General features: G+C 40.9%; 1 protein-coding gene across 1 annotated transcript; it reads left to right on the top strand.

Moving 5' to 3' along the window:
- The first annotated feature begins 2,355 nt into the window (after positions 1-2,355).
- On the top strand, positions 2,356-16,625 carry SEC61A2 (SEC61 translocon subunit alpha 2). Its single transcript, XM_009086896.4, has 12 exons — positions 2,356-2,500; positions 4,027-4,094; positions 7,862-7,927; positions 9,367-9,445; positions 11,077-11,208; positions 11,343-11,452; positions 12,073-12,226; positions 13,260-13,420; positions 14,433-14,630; positions 14,843-15,034; positions 15,173-15,249; positions 15,529-16,625. The coding sequence occupies exons 1-12, from the start codon at positions 2,494-2,496 to the stop codon at positions 15,713-15,715; spliced, it is 1,431 nt and encodes a 476-aa protein (XP_009085144.1). The 5' UTR covers positions 2,356-2,493; the 3' UTR covers positions 15,716-16,625.
- Positions 16,626-17,858: the final 1,233 nt, after the last annotated feature.

Consider the following 17,858-nt stretch of genomic DNA (forward strand, 5'->3'; position numbering starts at 1 on the left):
ATGCTCAAGTGTTCTGACCCTGTTTGATCTCCTGGTGGGAGACAAAGCTATTTCTGTAGTGCTGCTTGGCTCAATGCCCCCAGCCCCATTGGTGTGCCATGGAGCTCCCCAGGGATCCTGGGGCAGGAAGGGAGAGCTTGAGCACAGCTTTCCTCAGTCTGCAGACACAGACTGCCTGCAGAACACTGCTCTTGCATGATGGATAACAGCTCCCAGGAGGAAGGCAAAGTGTGTGCTGACTGAGGGGCTGACACTGCAATCCTGCACACTGCTGGATTGCTTTTGCTTTGGGGAAAAGAGAAGCAGAAATTAGAATAGAGCCATAGGATATCTAGAGTTGGGAAGGACCCACAAGGATTGAGTCCAACTCCTGGCCCTGCACAGGACACCCCAAGGGTCACACCGTGTGCCTGAGCTGCTACACAGGCTGAGTGAGTGGTAACAGAGCAGGTCCAGTCCTTGGACAGGAAATTCAGTGGGTCAATAACACAAGGAGAAGTGAGCCTTTATGTGCTGTTAGATAGCAAGAGCTAACTAGTGAGAGAGAGAGTTACAGTGTTTGTTTATTATGATGTGTCAGGATTTTCAGAGAGAAGTGCAAGACGAGAAGGAAAAGACTAAAGACATGGAAGGAATGAGCTGTTGAGCAGTTCATTAAAGGCAGCAAAAGCTCTCAGGAAGAAAACACACCAGGAAAACGTAATAAAACAAGTATTTTCATACCAGTGATGTTATTTTAGATTTAAAAAATACAGTCTGAACTTTGAAGATGAAAAGTTCTGAACACAGTGGTATTTTAAATAAGCAAAGAAAACAATACTGCAGTTTTATTTTTTTGCTTCTGTCAGTGAAGAAGGTAACATAAAAACACTTGTTCAGCACACCTGAAGTGGTGTATCTGTGTCAGTATGGACTGAAGAAACCTGGACCTTTTATCAATCACCAAAACAGTGGCCAGTGACTTAGAGACTGGAGGGTTTGCTAACTAAACCTGTAATTTAATGAACTTCTCAAATAAGTATGGCTAAAAATCTGAACGAAGGGTGATTACAAGAAACTTCCTGAAGCTTAGCTACTAACCCAGCTATTATTTGGAGATTACAAGTGATCTATAAGTACACTGCCAGGCATGTTAATCATGGGTATTTGTCAGACTGTACAAAACTCTAGGTAAAGTAATTGCTATGGAGTTGCTCATTAGTATTTGTTAAATTATGAGTATATGAGTAAAAAAAACTTTTCTAAGTGATTTCAGATAAGGGAAGCTATGGAACAAAGTTGTTTAGGTATTGTAGCAAGGTCTTAGTTAAGAGGATTTCTTAGGGAATGCAGAGTGCAATCCAAAATATAGATTCAAAAGTTTTGGAGGAGCTCTAATGCTTCACACCCTTTGTGTTCTCTTTTGGCAGCTTAGCTGAATACAGGAAGAATTCAAGCTTGTCCATCAGATCAGGTATTCAGAAGGAATAAATACTATTTTTAATGGTCATATCTAAATCTTGCAGTAAATTCTGATGATCCTAATTTTATATACCACTGGCTGTTGTAACCAAGAGCTCTGTAGGTGTGATACCTGTTCTAGTGATTGTGGGATGATATCGGAATAGGTTTTCAAGTTCACTCCAGAGAATCACAGAATCACAAAATCAATTTGATTGGAAAACACCTTCTGAACCATTAAGTCCAACCTATACTGGTCACCACCTTGTCAACCAGACCATGGCACTGAGTGCCACATCCAGGCTTCCTTAAACACCCACAAGGACAGTGACTTCACCAGCTCCCTGGGCAGCTCATTCCAATGTCTAATCAACCCTTCTGGGAAGAAATTCCTACGAACCCGTGCATGGCTACACCCTCCTGTCAGGGAGTTGTAGGGAGTGATAAAGGCAGCCCAAACCTCCTTTTCTCCAAGATGAACAATCCCAATTCCCTCAGCTGATCCTCATGGGATTTTGTGCTTCAGACCCTTTCCCAGCTCTGTTGCCTTTCTTTGCACGTGCTCCAACGTCCTTACACCCCGTGAAATTATCACGTCCATCTGTCATACGACTGGACTGGGCTGTTAACAAAACACTTAGGTACCAAACCGCTCAGCCTGTGTTTTCCACCTGGTACGGCCGTACCGACACCGCCACAGCCCCTCTGGCTGAGCGAGCGAGGGGCGGGCAGCTTCCCGCGCTCGGCAGGGCCGAGCCGTGCGCTGAGGGGCCGTGCCCACCCCTGGCGCCGCGCGGAGCACTCCGGGAGCGCGGTCCTTCGCCGCCGCGGCTGCCCGCCCTCAGCCTGATCCCGCCGCGGCGGCCACCGCTCCGCGCCCAGCCCGCCGCTCCGGCTCCCCTCGCCTGGGGAAGGGCGCGGGGGGCGCTCCGTGAGGGCGGTACCGCCGTGTCCCGCCGGGCGGGGAGGGACGGCCCGTCCGCAGCGCGCGTCACGTGACGGCGGCGACAGCGACGGTGACAGCGCTGGGACCGCGGCCGGGCCGCCACCGCCATGGGCAGTGAGTGCGGACAGAGCCGGGAGGGAGCGGGCCGGGACCCGGGGCGGGGAACAGCGGCCCCGGGCAGCGCCGGGAGGACATGGCCGGTGGCCCGTGGCCGGTGATGCGGCCCCGTGCTCCGGGTGCCGGGGCAGGCAGGGCCGGCGGTGCCGAGCACCCTCTCCCCGCACTGGGTCGGTGCTGCCGGGCACGGCGTGAGGCCGGGCACTGCTTCGTGGTGGGGTGACGTGTTCCACTCTGGCCCTCTTCTATATATATGCGCTGTATACACGTATAGAGCATATATACTCGATGTACGCATAGATACGTGTGTGCAAGTGTTTAAAGGGCGGGTGTCAAGAGGATGGATCAGGCTCTGCTCAGTGATGCCACCCAGTAAGACAAGAGGCAAAGGGCAGAAACTGATGCCCAGGAAGTTCCACCTGAACATGAGAAAGAATTTCTGTTCCGTGCAGTGACCGAGCACTGGAACAGATGGTGCAGAGAGGCTGTGGAGTCTCCCTCACTGGGGATATTCCAGAAGTGTCTGGACACATCCCTGTGCCCTGTGCTCTGGGATGGCCCTGCTTGAGCAGGGAGGTCGGAGCAGATGAGCCCTATGGTCCCTTCCAACCTGACCCACTCCATGATGCTCTCATAGCTTGTTCACAGTGGAGCTGTGCCACCATCTGTGGACTGAGGTGCACCTTCCAAGCAGCTGTGTGAGGGCTTGGGATACGCAGAGGAGCCATATGTCACATCAGAGTACATATGTAAACATGGCCCTATAACCAAAATGTTACTTACAGTGTAATAAATGCATTCTGCAGTGTGATAAATGCGTTCCCTTTGAAAAGGAACCAATGGTGGTTTTTTATGACTGCCCCAGTGTGTTTGGGCTGGAAATAATGCTCAAGTTTCAAAGGGCAAATTCCCCACCAAGCACGCACGCTTTGATTTTTGTTTTCCCTTTAAATTGATTTAGTTTTTTCCCCAGAAAGAGAGCTCAAACTGTTGAGCTTTTCTGTGTTTCTAAAGGGGAAACTGTGAAGAGAGATGTATTAAAACTAAAATAAAATCCCCTGAAGTTCCAATCAGAAGAAGTGTTGCACTGATTTAAATTATGATTTCTAAACATTTTTTAATGATTGAATTATTTTTTCAGCTAAATACTTGAATAAACACAAGATTCTACTCTCTGCATGGATACCTTTTGATGTCAGTCTCTTTCTGTGTTTAACTAGCACAGACTGATACTAGGTCATTTATTTTTAGATGGAATACAATTCAGCTCACTTCTGTTGATACATACAGCACCACTTCTCTAAAATTATTCCAGCTGTGGAAAAAAGAATGGGTTAGACTCTGGTTAGAACAAGAATTCTATTTCACATTTTTGCCCTGTTTTCAGCTGTTTTACAAAGAGGGTATTAGTTTTCAGAGAGTTTTGGAAGCTAAATAAAGTTCTGTGAAGTTTTATAAGTTCCTAAATGTTCATTAATATATTTTTCTGTCTTCTTTTGTGTGTGTTTGTTTTTCTGGAACAGTAAAATTTTTAGAAGTTATTAAGCCATTCTGTGCAGTGTTACCTGAAATCCAGAAACCAGAAAGAAAAGTGAGTGCCACATTATGTTCTTACTTTTATTAGTTCACAGGGGAGGGAATATTGTGATATTCTAGTTCAGGCTCCAATACAGATACAGACAGGGGGCCCTAAAGTAGAACATATTCTTTGGAGCAGGGAGAACCCATATTAAGGTAAAACATTACTGTAATAATGAATTCTGAGCACCCTTCTGGTAAGTTGTTCCCTTTGATAATGATGCTAACTCATTTAAAAAAAATCTCAATTCTAGACTAAGTTTATTTAGTTTCAGCTCCATGTGATCTATTTTAACGTACTAGGACAGAGTTTTCAAGCTTTGTTTTCCTGTGGATCCCACTGTTGGCTTTGAGCTGGCTTGTATATTACTTGGAAGAGGATTGTTGTGTATATAAGGAAGCACAAATTTAATTCTCTCCTTCCCACAAAGTATTTCCTACACCCATAGCTGTGATTGACCTTGCTGAGGTGGGAGAGTGATCTGTGCTACAGTTCAGGTAGTTGCCCTGTTCACCTTCTGGATGTGACATTTCTCTTTGATCTGAAGTCAATGAACTCAGTTCGTTTACAGCTGATCTCTCTCATTCTCTATCCCTTGAAAATCTTCCCATTTCTTTGCACATTTTCTAGATTAAAAATAGGTAATTTCTACACATCAGAAAGAGACCTGCCTTGAAAAAAAACCCAACCAAACACCATTTTTGCTTTCAAAACTCAAGCAAGCACATATTGCCCATGTGGCAATCTAATTAGAGTAACAAATTGACTTGTCATGGCTACTGTCATGACTTCCATGAAAATTCTTCAAGAGCTAAATGTTGTGGTTTATATTCTTAAAAGAGAAAGATTAACTGGGAACATGACACCATCTCAGAGAATTCTCTTTGGTTAATGAGAGGTTCCCAAAGGTTAGACCGGGATGTAGAGGTGTTTGTGCCAGTTACTATAGCTGAGCCTGTTCAGTTGAATGGAGAAGATACAGTGAAAAAATATGATTATGGCCCTCTGGAATTGATTTTTTCAAAAAACTGGGATTTACCCCCTGGCTCTTTGCTTCATCTAGTTGCTTTCCAGCATCCTTCAGCTTTGGGACAGGTTTCTAAACAAATTATTTAGGACAGACTAAGGTGTTTTCAGAGCAGGAATCTCCAGAGCCAGACCCTCTTGCTAAGGCTTGGATGCACCAGGTCTGGTTGGCAGGTGCCCATCTTTGTTTCTGCAGTGGGGAGCTGTGGTGCAATAATTTGGTGCTGATTTATGGCACATCCATGATTAGTTGGTTACAGCCATCCCATTTTTGTTTTGTGAGATGAGTGAGAAGAGAAGGCTGACACAAATCTACAGATACTGATGTTTCTGTAAAGCTCAGTGGCAGATGTTATTTGCCAGAGAGGAAGAGGGGTTTGATCTGTCCTTGTTGTCCATCATCAGATGAAGGATTTCCAGAGAAGTGCCAAGATTCCTATCCTGTCTATTTGGGTCACTTTGTCTTTACTGCTATTTTGGTCACTGTCTAGACAATGGCTGCCAGTTGCCAGCTTTGTACAAATTTAAAGTGAAAATGTAATTGGGAACATCTTTCCTAGGCTGAAGAGCCCTTTGACCATTTTCAGTCATGTTCCTTACTTCTGTGTAGTTTATCAACAGATTTAGGTCATTCCATGTAACTCTAATTCTCTGTAATTTATTGTTTTCTTGCAAGCTGTCACAGGCAGATATGACCAGTAATGGTTTAGTGGATTTGTTTAAGGCCAGGACAAGAAATTTAGATAACCAAATAGAAAAAGAGAATAATTTTCATTAAACATGTATTGATTATTAAATGAAGATGATGTTTTGATTCAGTTGGGCTCTCACTGAATCATTTTGCTGTTCTTGTTGATGAGGGAAGGGGTTTCTTCTGTCTCTAGGGAGTGTTGCCTTTGTGTTTTGGCCAGCTTGATTAGCAAAAGTGATTGCTACTTTTGTAGTTAGTAGAATGGGCTCGTATTTCCCTCATGCACAGATTTGCTAAGTAGAACACACTGTTCAGAGCACCAAGATGATAATGCTCAAGTCCCTTCATTTTCACATGATTTAAGAAAAATGTCAAAGGAAGAAAATGTTCAATTGAATCAGATCAGATGGTGAAATTTACTGTCTCTGTGCTTGTTAGCATTTGTGGCTGGAATATTTTGGTACCACTGTATATTTTGCCATTCCTGACATATGGGTTTGGATGACTCCTTTTTCTTTTTGTCATCTTGACTCATAGAGACTGTTTTCCTTGTGAATAACTGTGATTTGGGTGATGGAGAATTCCTCTAATGCTCATATTCATCACAGTTAAGAGAGAGAACCAGAGCAGTTTTAAACCTTCACCGATGCCTCTGAAGCCAAGTTTAACTGTGAGGCTGCAGAGATAATTTGGCTGAGCATTTTTGGTTCTAGAAGTCTGTGCTTAAAGTCTGAATTGTGGAGTTCAGACTTGGTAAAATGGGTCAGCACTGCATAGTCCAACACAAGGTATTGTTTGGATTTATTTGCTGCTGTCACTATTTTTCTTTTTATAACTCTGTGCTGTAAGTATTTTTAGCATCTGTCCTCTTTTAAGAGTGAGGCAGTAGCAGGAAATAAATTAAAGTACCTGAATTATTTTGCTTCTAAGTGCATGGTTTCACTTATAAAGACGTAGACTACATTCTGGGTTTTCTTTGCTTGAGGACCGGTGCTGCTGCTGCCTTGTTTGTAATTTCTCATTTGTGGCTGTTCTGTATCTCTTAAACCAGGCACTAATCCTTTTTCTTGTTACTTCTCCACAGGCAGATTCAGTGGTTGGAGGCAGAGAACTCCAACCATTTCTGCTGTGTTTCTCTTATGTGTTAGTTCATGTCATGTTTTAGTAGCTGCTCTGCACTTGTCTGCAGTGAACACACTTAACCCTCAGGTTTACAGTCCCTGGAGGAGAGGTGGGAACTTGAACATAACCCTGCATCTCAGCTCTCTCTGCTCTCAAGTGCATTTCTCTCTGTCTCATGCTTTGAGTAATCCTCTGACTCAAACCTAAATCTTGGGATTCTTCTCTTCTTGCACCTGGCACTAATTACAGGCACCTCAAATGTTGTGACTCTGAGATTCTCTTCAGTGAAATAATTACTAGTGATCATTGGTCTGGCATTCTTTTTAAAGTAATATATAACCTACATCAATAAAAATATTTTGGAGGAAAACAAAGAATGTTTAAAAATAATTTTGTGGTGTATATTCATGAATAAAATGATGAATTTAAAGCTTCCTCTAGCACCCTTTGAAAAACTTAATTCTAAATATTTTGAATTGCTGTTGAAAACTCATGGTTCTTCTGGTTTAATTATGGGTCTTCACAACAGTTCAATACCCCTAAAAACTTTTTAGTGCTTTATTTTAATAATTTCCAACCTTACAAAACTTCTGTTGAAGCCTAGAGATCGAAGTACTGAAGATAAGTTTTTTGCATCAATCTTTCATGTTTGTCTTGGTAAGTCCATGATTTTAGCCATGCTGTTGTAAATACCTGCTATATTAGAATACTGTAGATAAGATATATTCTAGTGACTGAATGTCTACCAGTCCTACATAAGTTACCATTGTCTCTAAAATCTGAAATCTTATTAAAAATCCATTCTAATGAGGAGTGATATTTTCTGGTTTGAAATCTTTCCATTGAATTCTGAATGATAGCAGCATTTAGTACTGTTGTGAGAGTGCAGTGGAAGTTCTGCCTGCAGTGAACATATTCCTGTCTCCACTCTGTCCTGTAGATCCAGTTCAGAGAGAAGGTACTATGGACAGCCATCACACTCTTCATTTTCTTAGTGTGCTGCCAGGTAGGTATCGATGTCATCTGTGACCAGAAAATGTGTGTTTGTACATAAAAAGTACCCTAAAAGCATGACATGTTCTTGTTTCACGTTGAGCTACCAGTTTCAGCTTTTGTTTTTATGTTAAACTATTTTAAATTCAGTTCAAAAAACCTGGTTCTTTGAAATAGTCTTTAGTATTGATCACAGATGTTTTTAGGAACTAATGCTTTATATTTAGTCAGAAACACATAATGTTTTTTTCTTGTTACAAAGGTCCTATCAAATGATGATAGTGGCTGCAGGGTAAACAGCCAAGCTGAGCAGCCATAAATGAGCCAAGCAATTCAATGTATTGTTTACCTTCTGTTCATAGTTACATTTAAATTTTAGCACTCACAAGGCTGAAAACTAAATCAAAGTGATTTTTTACCAAATTCCTCTTGATCAAGCTGATGGATTGTAAAGATTGCAGGAAAATGTTTTCGTGAAGTGTTTGAAGTTGACATGTAGAACTTTTTTTTTGTGAATGTCCTGGTAAAGTTGTGAGCTAAAGCCCTTTCAAAATGCCTGTCTTTGTAAACATTTATGTGATTTTTATTAGTTGTAGACATTCCTAAAATCTGTGCTTGGCTTGTAAACAGTGGAGCCTTTTTTGTTTTTCTTTAAAAATGTTTTTCTTAAAAAATCTGAACCCTGAACAAAATGAGAATCCATGTATTACTTAATATACATTTTTAGGACCTTATAGACCTCTTGGAAGATTCAAAATGAACTGTACATTTCAGAATTAGGGGTTTTAGCTTATGATTATTAATGCAGCCATTCCAGACTGCAGAGCAGTAGTTTAATAGTTTTTAGTTCTGAAGGACTGTTTAAAGGCTAAAACACAGCTCTTGTACCTATGTGTTTTTTGGAAGGACAAAGTGGGAATGATAGGGCAGCTAGAAGAACACGTAGTTTATCTGGGTTTACTAGCAGCTGGATGTGTGCATAATTAGAATTTTGCATCTGTATGAGAGATCATAGTAGTTGAATAAAGAAAACAGATGGTTCAGGCTAGATTTTTCAGAAATTGATCAATAAAATTGCCTGGATTGTTACTCTACTCTTTTGGTGATTAGGAAGGGTTTTAAAGAGCTCAAAATCCTTCAATATTGACATACAGAGTATTGTAAGTTTTGTATGAACATGTTTAGTATTGACAGTTCCATGTAGGGTATTTCAAAACATGTTTAAACTACTTCTTTTTAGGGGTTTCCGCTTTTTCCTGTGGAAGGGTCTTAGTTTAGTCCTCTGAGTTATGCCCCAGTTGGAGGATTAAAAGAGATGGTGTCAATACTTCTAGTTTAAATTTTTTTTTTTTAAATGAAACAGTGTAACAGTTGAATCATTACATGTTAAGGTTTTGTATGAATGCATGCTAATTGTGTGTCTCAGTTTCATGCTGTTGTGCACTTTGACAGATCCCTTTGTTTGGAATCATGTCATCAGATTCTGCAGACCCCTTCTATTGGATGCGAGTCATTCTTGCATCAAACAGAGGTTGGTACTCACTCCTTTCTCTGTTTTCTGTTGGGATAAACAGCCCAGGAGGAAAACAGTTGGCTGTTAAAGTCCACACCACCCAGATGTCAGGTTGGAACACTTTGTAAAGTTCTTAACACAGATGGAATCAAAATTGGTACTTGAGCAGTGCTTCATGTTAGGAATGGGATTTCTTTGAGATGCAGATGAGATTAATGTTGATTCACAAGTTCTGGGATGATTCCATTGAGGATTTTAAAGCTGTCTCTTTCTAACTAGTATAAGGGACAGGGAATCTTCTGACTTACCAGTTAGGAACTGCACTAATGTGCAGTGCAAGGGTGTTGATTAGGAAATGCCTCACCTGTGCAAGTCAGTTACACTTCATAATAGTTTGGCAGTGTTATGGGTGAGTAGTTTTCTAGGTAGGAAAGCTGAAGGCAGAGATGATTAGGCATAAACTTGAGCATAACTAAACTAACACATTCAGGAAGAGTAAAGTAGAACACAAGCAAATGTGTAAGATTCAAACTAATGCTAGAAGTCTGAAACTTAAGATGGGTGACCAGTCATGCCTAACTCTAAATGAGGAGACTGATCTCATCTGTAGCTTGGAAAATTGGCTGGAAGTAAGAAAATCACTGGAACCCTCTAATGTGAAGGTACTGCTTACTTAGGAATAGCAAATTTTGTTACCAGTGAGGATAGTAAGGTAAAGAAGTTCTCTACTTCGAATTTTCCTGCAGAGCTTGCAGAATTTGGTGTGTCCCTAGCAGTGTATGATACTAAATATGCTGTCCACTACCCAAACAGAATGGTAACAGTGGCCAAGAAAAGGCTAGAGAAACTGAAAGCAATGAAAAGCAGGGTGGGAAAGTGAGTTTTCACTTAAGTCAACTGACTAGAAGTCATTGGAGGCTGTGAGGTGGATCCTAAAGTTTTTGACGTCCTAATTTTCTGGCGGGTGGAGGAATAGAGATTTCCATGACAGGTGATGTAATATTTAACATGGAAACCCCAGGATATAAGGACGAAAGAACCAAATGATAATAATTAATTTAATGCTTTCCCTCTTTGAATTATATACATTTGGGAGCTGGTACCTCAGTGGCACAGTGCCAGCGAGTTGGCAGAGTTAAGAGCAGCTTAATGATGGTCTTTGTTTTGTTAAGAGCTAATCCTAAACTGTCAGCTGGAGACAGTGATTCAAAGGGCAGTGTTCTCAGAAACTGTGGATCTGCAGCATATTTTTGAGGTCTGCAAAATTAAACTGTTGGAAAATGTGACATTGAAGCACTGACAGAGTAAACAACCAGGGACAAGATGCTATCCAGGGAAAGGTTCCTTGAGGATATGCCAAAAAAGCTGAGCTTCAGTGTGCATTGGCCTTCAGTGTTAGCATGGTTCCACAAAAATATTTGTAATTAAAAGCTATGTGTGTTTTCCATGCTGCCTTCAAAATTACAGGTTCTAACACAGCAGCCTTTTGTAAGGCCATAACTGTCTTTGTTTTGTCATACCTGTACAGGAATATATATATTGGAAGCATTATTAGAAATATTTGTTATAGGTCAGGAACCTTTGAAGAGACCTAATGCTTTAGGAGAGGTGCTGGAATGGCAGTTGTTTTAATTTTTCTTCTTTTCTAGGTACTTTGATGGAGCTGGGTATCTCACCCATTGTGACATCAGGTTTGATCATGCAGCTGCTGGCAGGAGCAAAGATCATTGAAGTTGGTGATACTCCAAAAGACAGAGCCTTGTTCAATGGAGCTCAGAAATGTAAGCACTGTTCCAATTGAAATTACTGAGTGTATTTCTTGGGAAAGCAGCCTGCCTAAGTGATACTAGAAATGAGATTTCTTTGGTAGGTGACTTCAGATTTTTTTAAAGGATTTTCTTTCTCTCTGTTTTAGTATTTGGGATGATTATTACCATTGGGCAAGCCATTGTGTATGTTATGACTGGAATGTATGGAGATCCTGCTGAAATGGGTGCTGGAATTTGCCTTCTTATTATAATTCAGGTTTGTAAAGTGCTATTTTGTGTGTAACTGAGACTGGTTAGAGACAGTATAGCTGGAAGGAAAAATCTTTCTGTGTCTAGGGGATTTCAATTTATTTATTTTTAATGCTGCAAAGCATCATTATTTGTATCTGTCTAGATATGAGAAATTCTAAATACTCCATAAAGGAGGAGAATGCTGGGATAGTTAATATCAAAAGTATTTCAGGTAGGAGTAGTGCTTAATTGAAAATACAGGAATTGGTGGACTTTGGAAATAGTGTCTGCTCTTAAATGCTGTGGAGGAGTTCTGACTAAATGGCACAGCTGCAGCTTTGAGACATTCTCCTGCAGAACAGAACAGTAAATGCACAAACTTTAACTATTATTTTAGAGAAAAAGTTATTACTATGAGTAATCTGTTTGCTGTGTCTGCCTTGAAAAAAGGCCCAGAGGTCATTGCCAGCTGAGATGTGCAGGCATTGGTACTTGAGGAGTCAGAAACTCTGCATGAATGACATTTAGATGAAAGACTTAATGATCACTCTCCAGTATGATGAAAATACTGAAGCAGGGAATTAATACACAATTCTTGACTTGATTTATTCTTGTTTCTGCTCAGTTTTGTTTCTTTTCTCACAGCTGTTTGTGGCTGGTTTGATTGTGTTGCTGCTAGATGAGTTGCTACAGAAAGGTTATGGATTGGGGTCTGGTATTTCCCTGTTTATTGCTACCAACATCTGTGAAACCATTGTCTGGAAAGCTTTCAGTCCCACTACCATCAACACTGGCAGAGGTATGTGTGCTGTTACAGACAGTCACATGTTTCAGTTTATGTGTATGCTACACAGAAACAATCAGGTTTTTATTGGATGACATTTTTAAAAGGTTCTAATATGGGGGGATTGGCTTCTGAAGCCAGTTGTCCAATTAACATTGAAGATGAAATGTCTGACTTATATGGAGAGTAATACGTTTGCCTTTGCTGATTTGAAGTGCAGCAGTTGAGATGGGACTTCAGGCTCCTTGAAGGAAAATTTTTGGGTTTCCAAACTGAAGTCATCTTGTTTTAGCATCACTTAGTGCATGGAAATAGAGAAGATAGGAAATGCAGTACATTCAGAGGAGTTGTTTGTGATCCAGCTGTTGTTTGTGGCTGTAGGATGCTTTTGTAGTTGGTGCCTCTGAATTAGTTTAAGCTGGTTTGATTCTTCAGAGGCTGCAGTCTCTTCATTCACAGCCAGTCTTTGACAACATCTGGTTGTTCTGAGACCCCTGAAATATCACCTTAAGATACAGCGTCAGGAAATTAACTCATTTACTGCATTCATTTGAAATCCTGAGCCATATTTTTAGTTTGCTAGAATTTAATTCTTAATAGTTGTTACATTTTTATTACTGTTCTTCTAAAAGCTATTTTTTACCTTGTTTATTATTACTTCCTTCTGAACATCCTCCTACTCCCAGAAAGAAAGGGAGTATTCTTTCATGTGTGTGACTTTGATGGTTCGTTGTTTGTTGGGTTTTTTTTGTTTTGTTTTTGTTTGGTTTTGGTTGATTGATTTTTTTTGTTTGTTTGTGTGGGGTTCTTTTGGTTTTTTTGTTTTTTTTTAAACCAGGAATAATATTTTTTTAGATCATTCTACATTCCATAACCTAAAAAAAGAGTCCTATGTTGTGACATATTTGTTATGACAGGATCCATGTCCTATTGTATCCTGTTGTATTTTCTCTGTGTCATACGTAAAATTTCCAGAAGAAAGGTACTTTTTAAAAAAATGGTTTTGATTTGGATATTAACCTTTATTTCCCTTTCTTGCTTCATACAGGAACAGAGTTTGAGGGTGCTGTGATTGCATTGTTCCATCTCCTGGCCACACGAACTGACAAGGTCCGGGCTTTGCGGGAGGCTTTTTACCGACAGAATCTGCCCAATCTCATGAACCTGATTGCTACAGTGTTTGTGTTTGCTGTAGTCATCTATTTCCAGGTAAAACTCTTCACAGCAGCTCTGCACAGGTGGAAGTGCACGTGCACCCTAGACACTGCAGTCACTGGGAAAAGATGGGAAGGTTTAAGCCAGAGTAACTGAAGTATCTTAACTTTGAGTAATGAACTCTTTCTATTCCAATGTTGTTATTTCATTAACAATTATCTCTGTGACAGTAAAGCTGTAAAATTCTACAGCCAGCCCTAGTTGCACTCAGTGTAACCTCACATTCCATTGAATGCCATACACACTATGAGAATATTTTTAATAAAATGGATTCTGGTACTGCAGTGGTTGCAACACACCAATAATATTTTTAATATTCATCATTGACTGAAAAGAATACTTTTGAACAGAGCTGGAGAATTTTGCTTCTTTGGGGTGTGTAGTTTATCGGTTTTCCCCTAATTTTCTTGAAATATTTTATTAGTGTTTCTTTTTAAATCTAAGTATCTACTAAAATGGACACTAAAGGAGGATCCGTGTGGAGATAATGGGGACGAGGGCAGCTAAAATGTAATTTAAAATTTTTTTTAAGTTGTTGCATCTGAGTTTTGGGGGAAAAAAAAATTCAAAAAAAACCCCCAAACCAAGTTTTCAAGTTCATGTGGCTTTCCTTGGGTCTACTCAGAAAAGGTCCTGCCCCAGAAAACTACACAAGACCCTGGGCTTACACACAAGAGCCTGCTGCTAACTGGCTAGTTCAGTTGGAAGCCATGACAGGCTTTTATCAACCCCTAAGCTATAAAATACATTTTACAGGAGTACCAGTTAGCAGATGAGAAACCATGTTTGTGTGAAAAGAATGTAATACAACGAAGCAGTAACACTTTTAAATCCTTAAAATCTGTAATCCAGACTGTAGCAGAAAGCCTTTGGGCTTTACTGTCTCAGACCTTGCAGTCCTTGTTTATCTAGCAAGAACTGCATGGTCAGGAGTAGCTTTGGGGCACTGTGGGAATACCTTGTGTCTTGGAAGTGAACCCTGGTGCATTTGTGTTCTTTCCCACAGGGCTTCCGAGTGGATTTACCCATCAAGTCTGCCCGGTACCGTGGGCAGTACAGCAGCTATCCCATCAAGCTGTTCTATACCTCCAACATTCCCATCATTCTGCAGTCTGCCTTAGTGTCAAACCTCTATGTCATTTCCCAGATGTTGTCTGTTCGTTTCAGTGGCAACTTCTTGGTGAACTTACTGGGACAGTGGGCAGTGAGTATTTTATCACGTTTTAGCTGTGTAGAATTATTTGCATTTTTACTTTGATGTGACTCCTTGGTATTTAACCAACTGGAATACTTACTTTTTTTACATTTGTATATAAAACTGTTTCAAACATCAAAGAGGAATTCTTCTATTAATACTGGATAGGAATGTAGGAAATCTGTGAAAAATAACTAATAACCTTTTTCTTCCTCTCTCAGGATGTCAGTGGAGGTGGCCCTGCTCGCTCCTACCCTGTTGGTGGCCTGTGCTACTACTTGTCTCCTCCAGAATCCATGGGTGCAATATTTGAGGATCCTGTCCATGTAATAGTTTATATAATATTTATGTTGGGATCCTGTGCATTCTTCTCCAAGACCTGGATCGAGGTGTCTGGCTCATCAGCAAAAGATGTAGGTGTTCTACCTTAATGATTTTCAAGCAGTGCTTCTGGTTGGGAACTGACCAGCTACTGACTGATCAGTTTATCCCAGTAAACATCAAGTGACTGTGAAACACTGCAGCAGTTTCATAAATCATGTTTTCTGCAGGTTGCCAAGCAACTCAAAGAACAGCAAATGGTGATGAGAGGTCACAGGGATACATCAATGGTTCATGAACTTAACAGGTAAGGAAATGCTGACTTCCAGCTGGATGGTGAAGTGTCAACTAGAACGGGAATTGCTGGAAAAATCTGATCCCCATTTCCACTGCAAAAGGGAAGATTCTTCCCATTCAGGTGTTGCCTTAGTTATGCAGAAGAAGTTTCAGCAGCAGATTAACCTGTACTTTTATTTTTTTTACAGATATAATAAGGGATTTTGAGTTTAATCTCTCCCATGTTTGTAAAAGAAAGATAACTTGGTTATTACCTTCTTCTTCTTCTCTGTTTTTTCCTTTCTTACAGATACATCCCTACAGCAGCTGCATTTGGTGGTTTGTGCATCGGTGCCCTTTCAGTCCTTGCTGACTTTCTAGGTGCCATTGGCTCTGGCACTGGCATTCTGCTTGCAGTCACTATTATTTATCAGTATTTTGAAATATTTGTAAAAGAACAGGCTGAAGTTGGAGGAGTAGGTGCATTATTTTTCTAGATGTCCAAATTTCATGGTTTGTGTGAAAGGGAAGGTATTTTGACAACATGCGTCATTTAGTCCAATAATGCTATTTTCTTTTTACTTGTTTTCAAGTGCTACATGTCCCATTACTGTAATGGGCATTGAGCAATGCCTGTGTGCAGCATTAGTACCAGCTGCCTTAAGAATAAAGTTTACATTATCTTGTTTAAGTATTATCTAGTGTTGCCTGTAATGCTGGAAACAATTCATCTACCTTGCTGTTCAGACACTACAGTGAGATTGTAAAATGTATCAGTTGGAGAGCCGTATAAACCTCTTTGCACAGAGCAGTAAAGTGTTAAATTAATTTCCCTGTCCCTAATAGAAAAAAAACAAGCCCCTGAGTTCAGATTGCCACGTGCCAGTATTCCTGACAAAATTTATTTGTATCTGTATTTTACATTAATTTTTTATACTTTTTTAAATCGCATTTCCCCATCACTGAACTCAGCACTCCTTATTCCTTTGCTGTGCCTCCACCCAGGCACCTTTCTCTGAGCTCTGAGGGTGGCTAGCAAACATTTCCCGGTGGCTGATACTCATCTCACCTGTGAGCTGGCTCTGTCTGTGGGGGATCTGCTGTGCCCAGGGCAGCACAGCCGGGCTCTTCCCCAGGCCTGCCGTGGGGCAGCCTGGCAGCCGCTGTCACACTGCAGGGTGGCCTGGCCCAGCAGTTCTGTTCAACCATGTACTTGTGAAAACTGTGCCACTGAAACTTCATGTCCACTTCGCTTTTGTGAGTCTAAAGAATGAGGCCTGGTTCCTAAAGCAGTTCATAGGAGGGAAAAGGGGGAACGGGGAGTTCCTGCTGAAAATTTGTCGCACTTTACAGCGGCGATGTAACAAATGTAAGCGTTAGACAATAAACTTATTTAATTAAACTCTCTCCTGTGTCTTGGGCGTGCCAGATGTAATTCATGTGCAGTCTTTGGTGATTTCTACAATGCCTTGATAGGGAGGTGTGGGGGTCCCAGTTGTCAGTTTCTCTGTGTCTGGATTGAAGGCACTTGAGAGGGATTTCACGTTGGGACTCAGGTGTTTATTATTTCTTACCAGTAAAACAGTCTCACTACTGTGAGTTCAGCAGCTTTTCATTAGAAGGCACAAAATGGCCAACAATCTCTTGTTTCAAGGTCTTTTAAGACTAAACTATCCAGTTAAGAACTGACACCCTTTTAACTCGATAACTGATCTCTCAGAGCTGCAATGGGGACTTTTCTGCCCAATTACAAAATGCCACCTAAACCATGAAGAAGAAGGAAGAAGAAGCATGAAGAAGCCCAGGATGACACCCTGTGCCCTCCATCTTGTTTCCATCCACAACATACTAAAAATCCCGAAACCTCAACTTCTCACCAAGTGATACACCTACACTGCTCTCTATAATCTAATTCACACTTCTGTGGATTCCAGTCTATTCTGGAGTTTAGGAAACTTTCTCCATGAATGAGGGTCAAAGTCAGGGCTCCCCTGGGGGTCAGGGCACCCCAGAGCAGACAGGGAAATATTCCTGGTGCCCTGGGTTTTCAGAGGGAGATAGGTCTAGAAGGCTCCCTTTCTTCCTTTTTATTTTTCTCTTTCTAGAATATAATTCTGATTAATTTTTAGCAGCCACAATTAAAAAAAAATTCCCAAGATTCGTCCCCTTAAAGTCATTGAGCTTTTCTGCTCTGCTGTAATCACTTTTTCCTTTTGATGTCACATTGCTTCTGTATTCTCACTCTTAATTTGAAAGTAACTGTGTTGTCTGTGAACATAAGAAACTCTTAAACCATTTTTTGTTTCAGAAAGTCCCTAATTATGCACACTTGTTCTCATCTGTTTCAGAGGCAAGAGTAATTTTGATGTGTGTTTATTAAACTCTGAGATCCTGACCTTTCAGCCATGGTGGCTGTTTACATAATTAGTAGCAGCCCACTGTGTGCAGATGTTTTGGTTTGTTTGGGATAAGATGTACCTAGAAGTGATTTGACTGAATGAAGGTGCAGCCTGGGTACACACGTATGTCCTCAGGAGAGGGAAAACCGCAAGGCTGTCCCCTCAGGGCACTTAAGTGACCTCATACCTTCAGCAGGATCCCCTGGGCCTGCACAGTTCTGGTTTGCACCAGTAGATGGAG

Source organism: Serinus canaria, chromosome 1A (genome assembly GCF_022539315.1).
Source record: "Serinus canaria isolate serCan28SL12 chromosome 1A, serCan2020, whole genome shotgun sequence".
Classification (NCBI taxonomy): Eukaryota; Metazoa; Chordata; class Aves; order Passeriformes; family Fringillidae; genus Serinus; species Serinus canaria.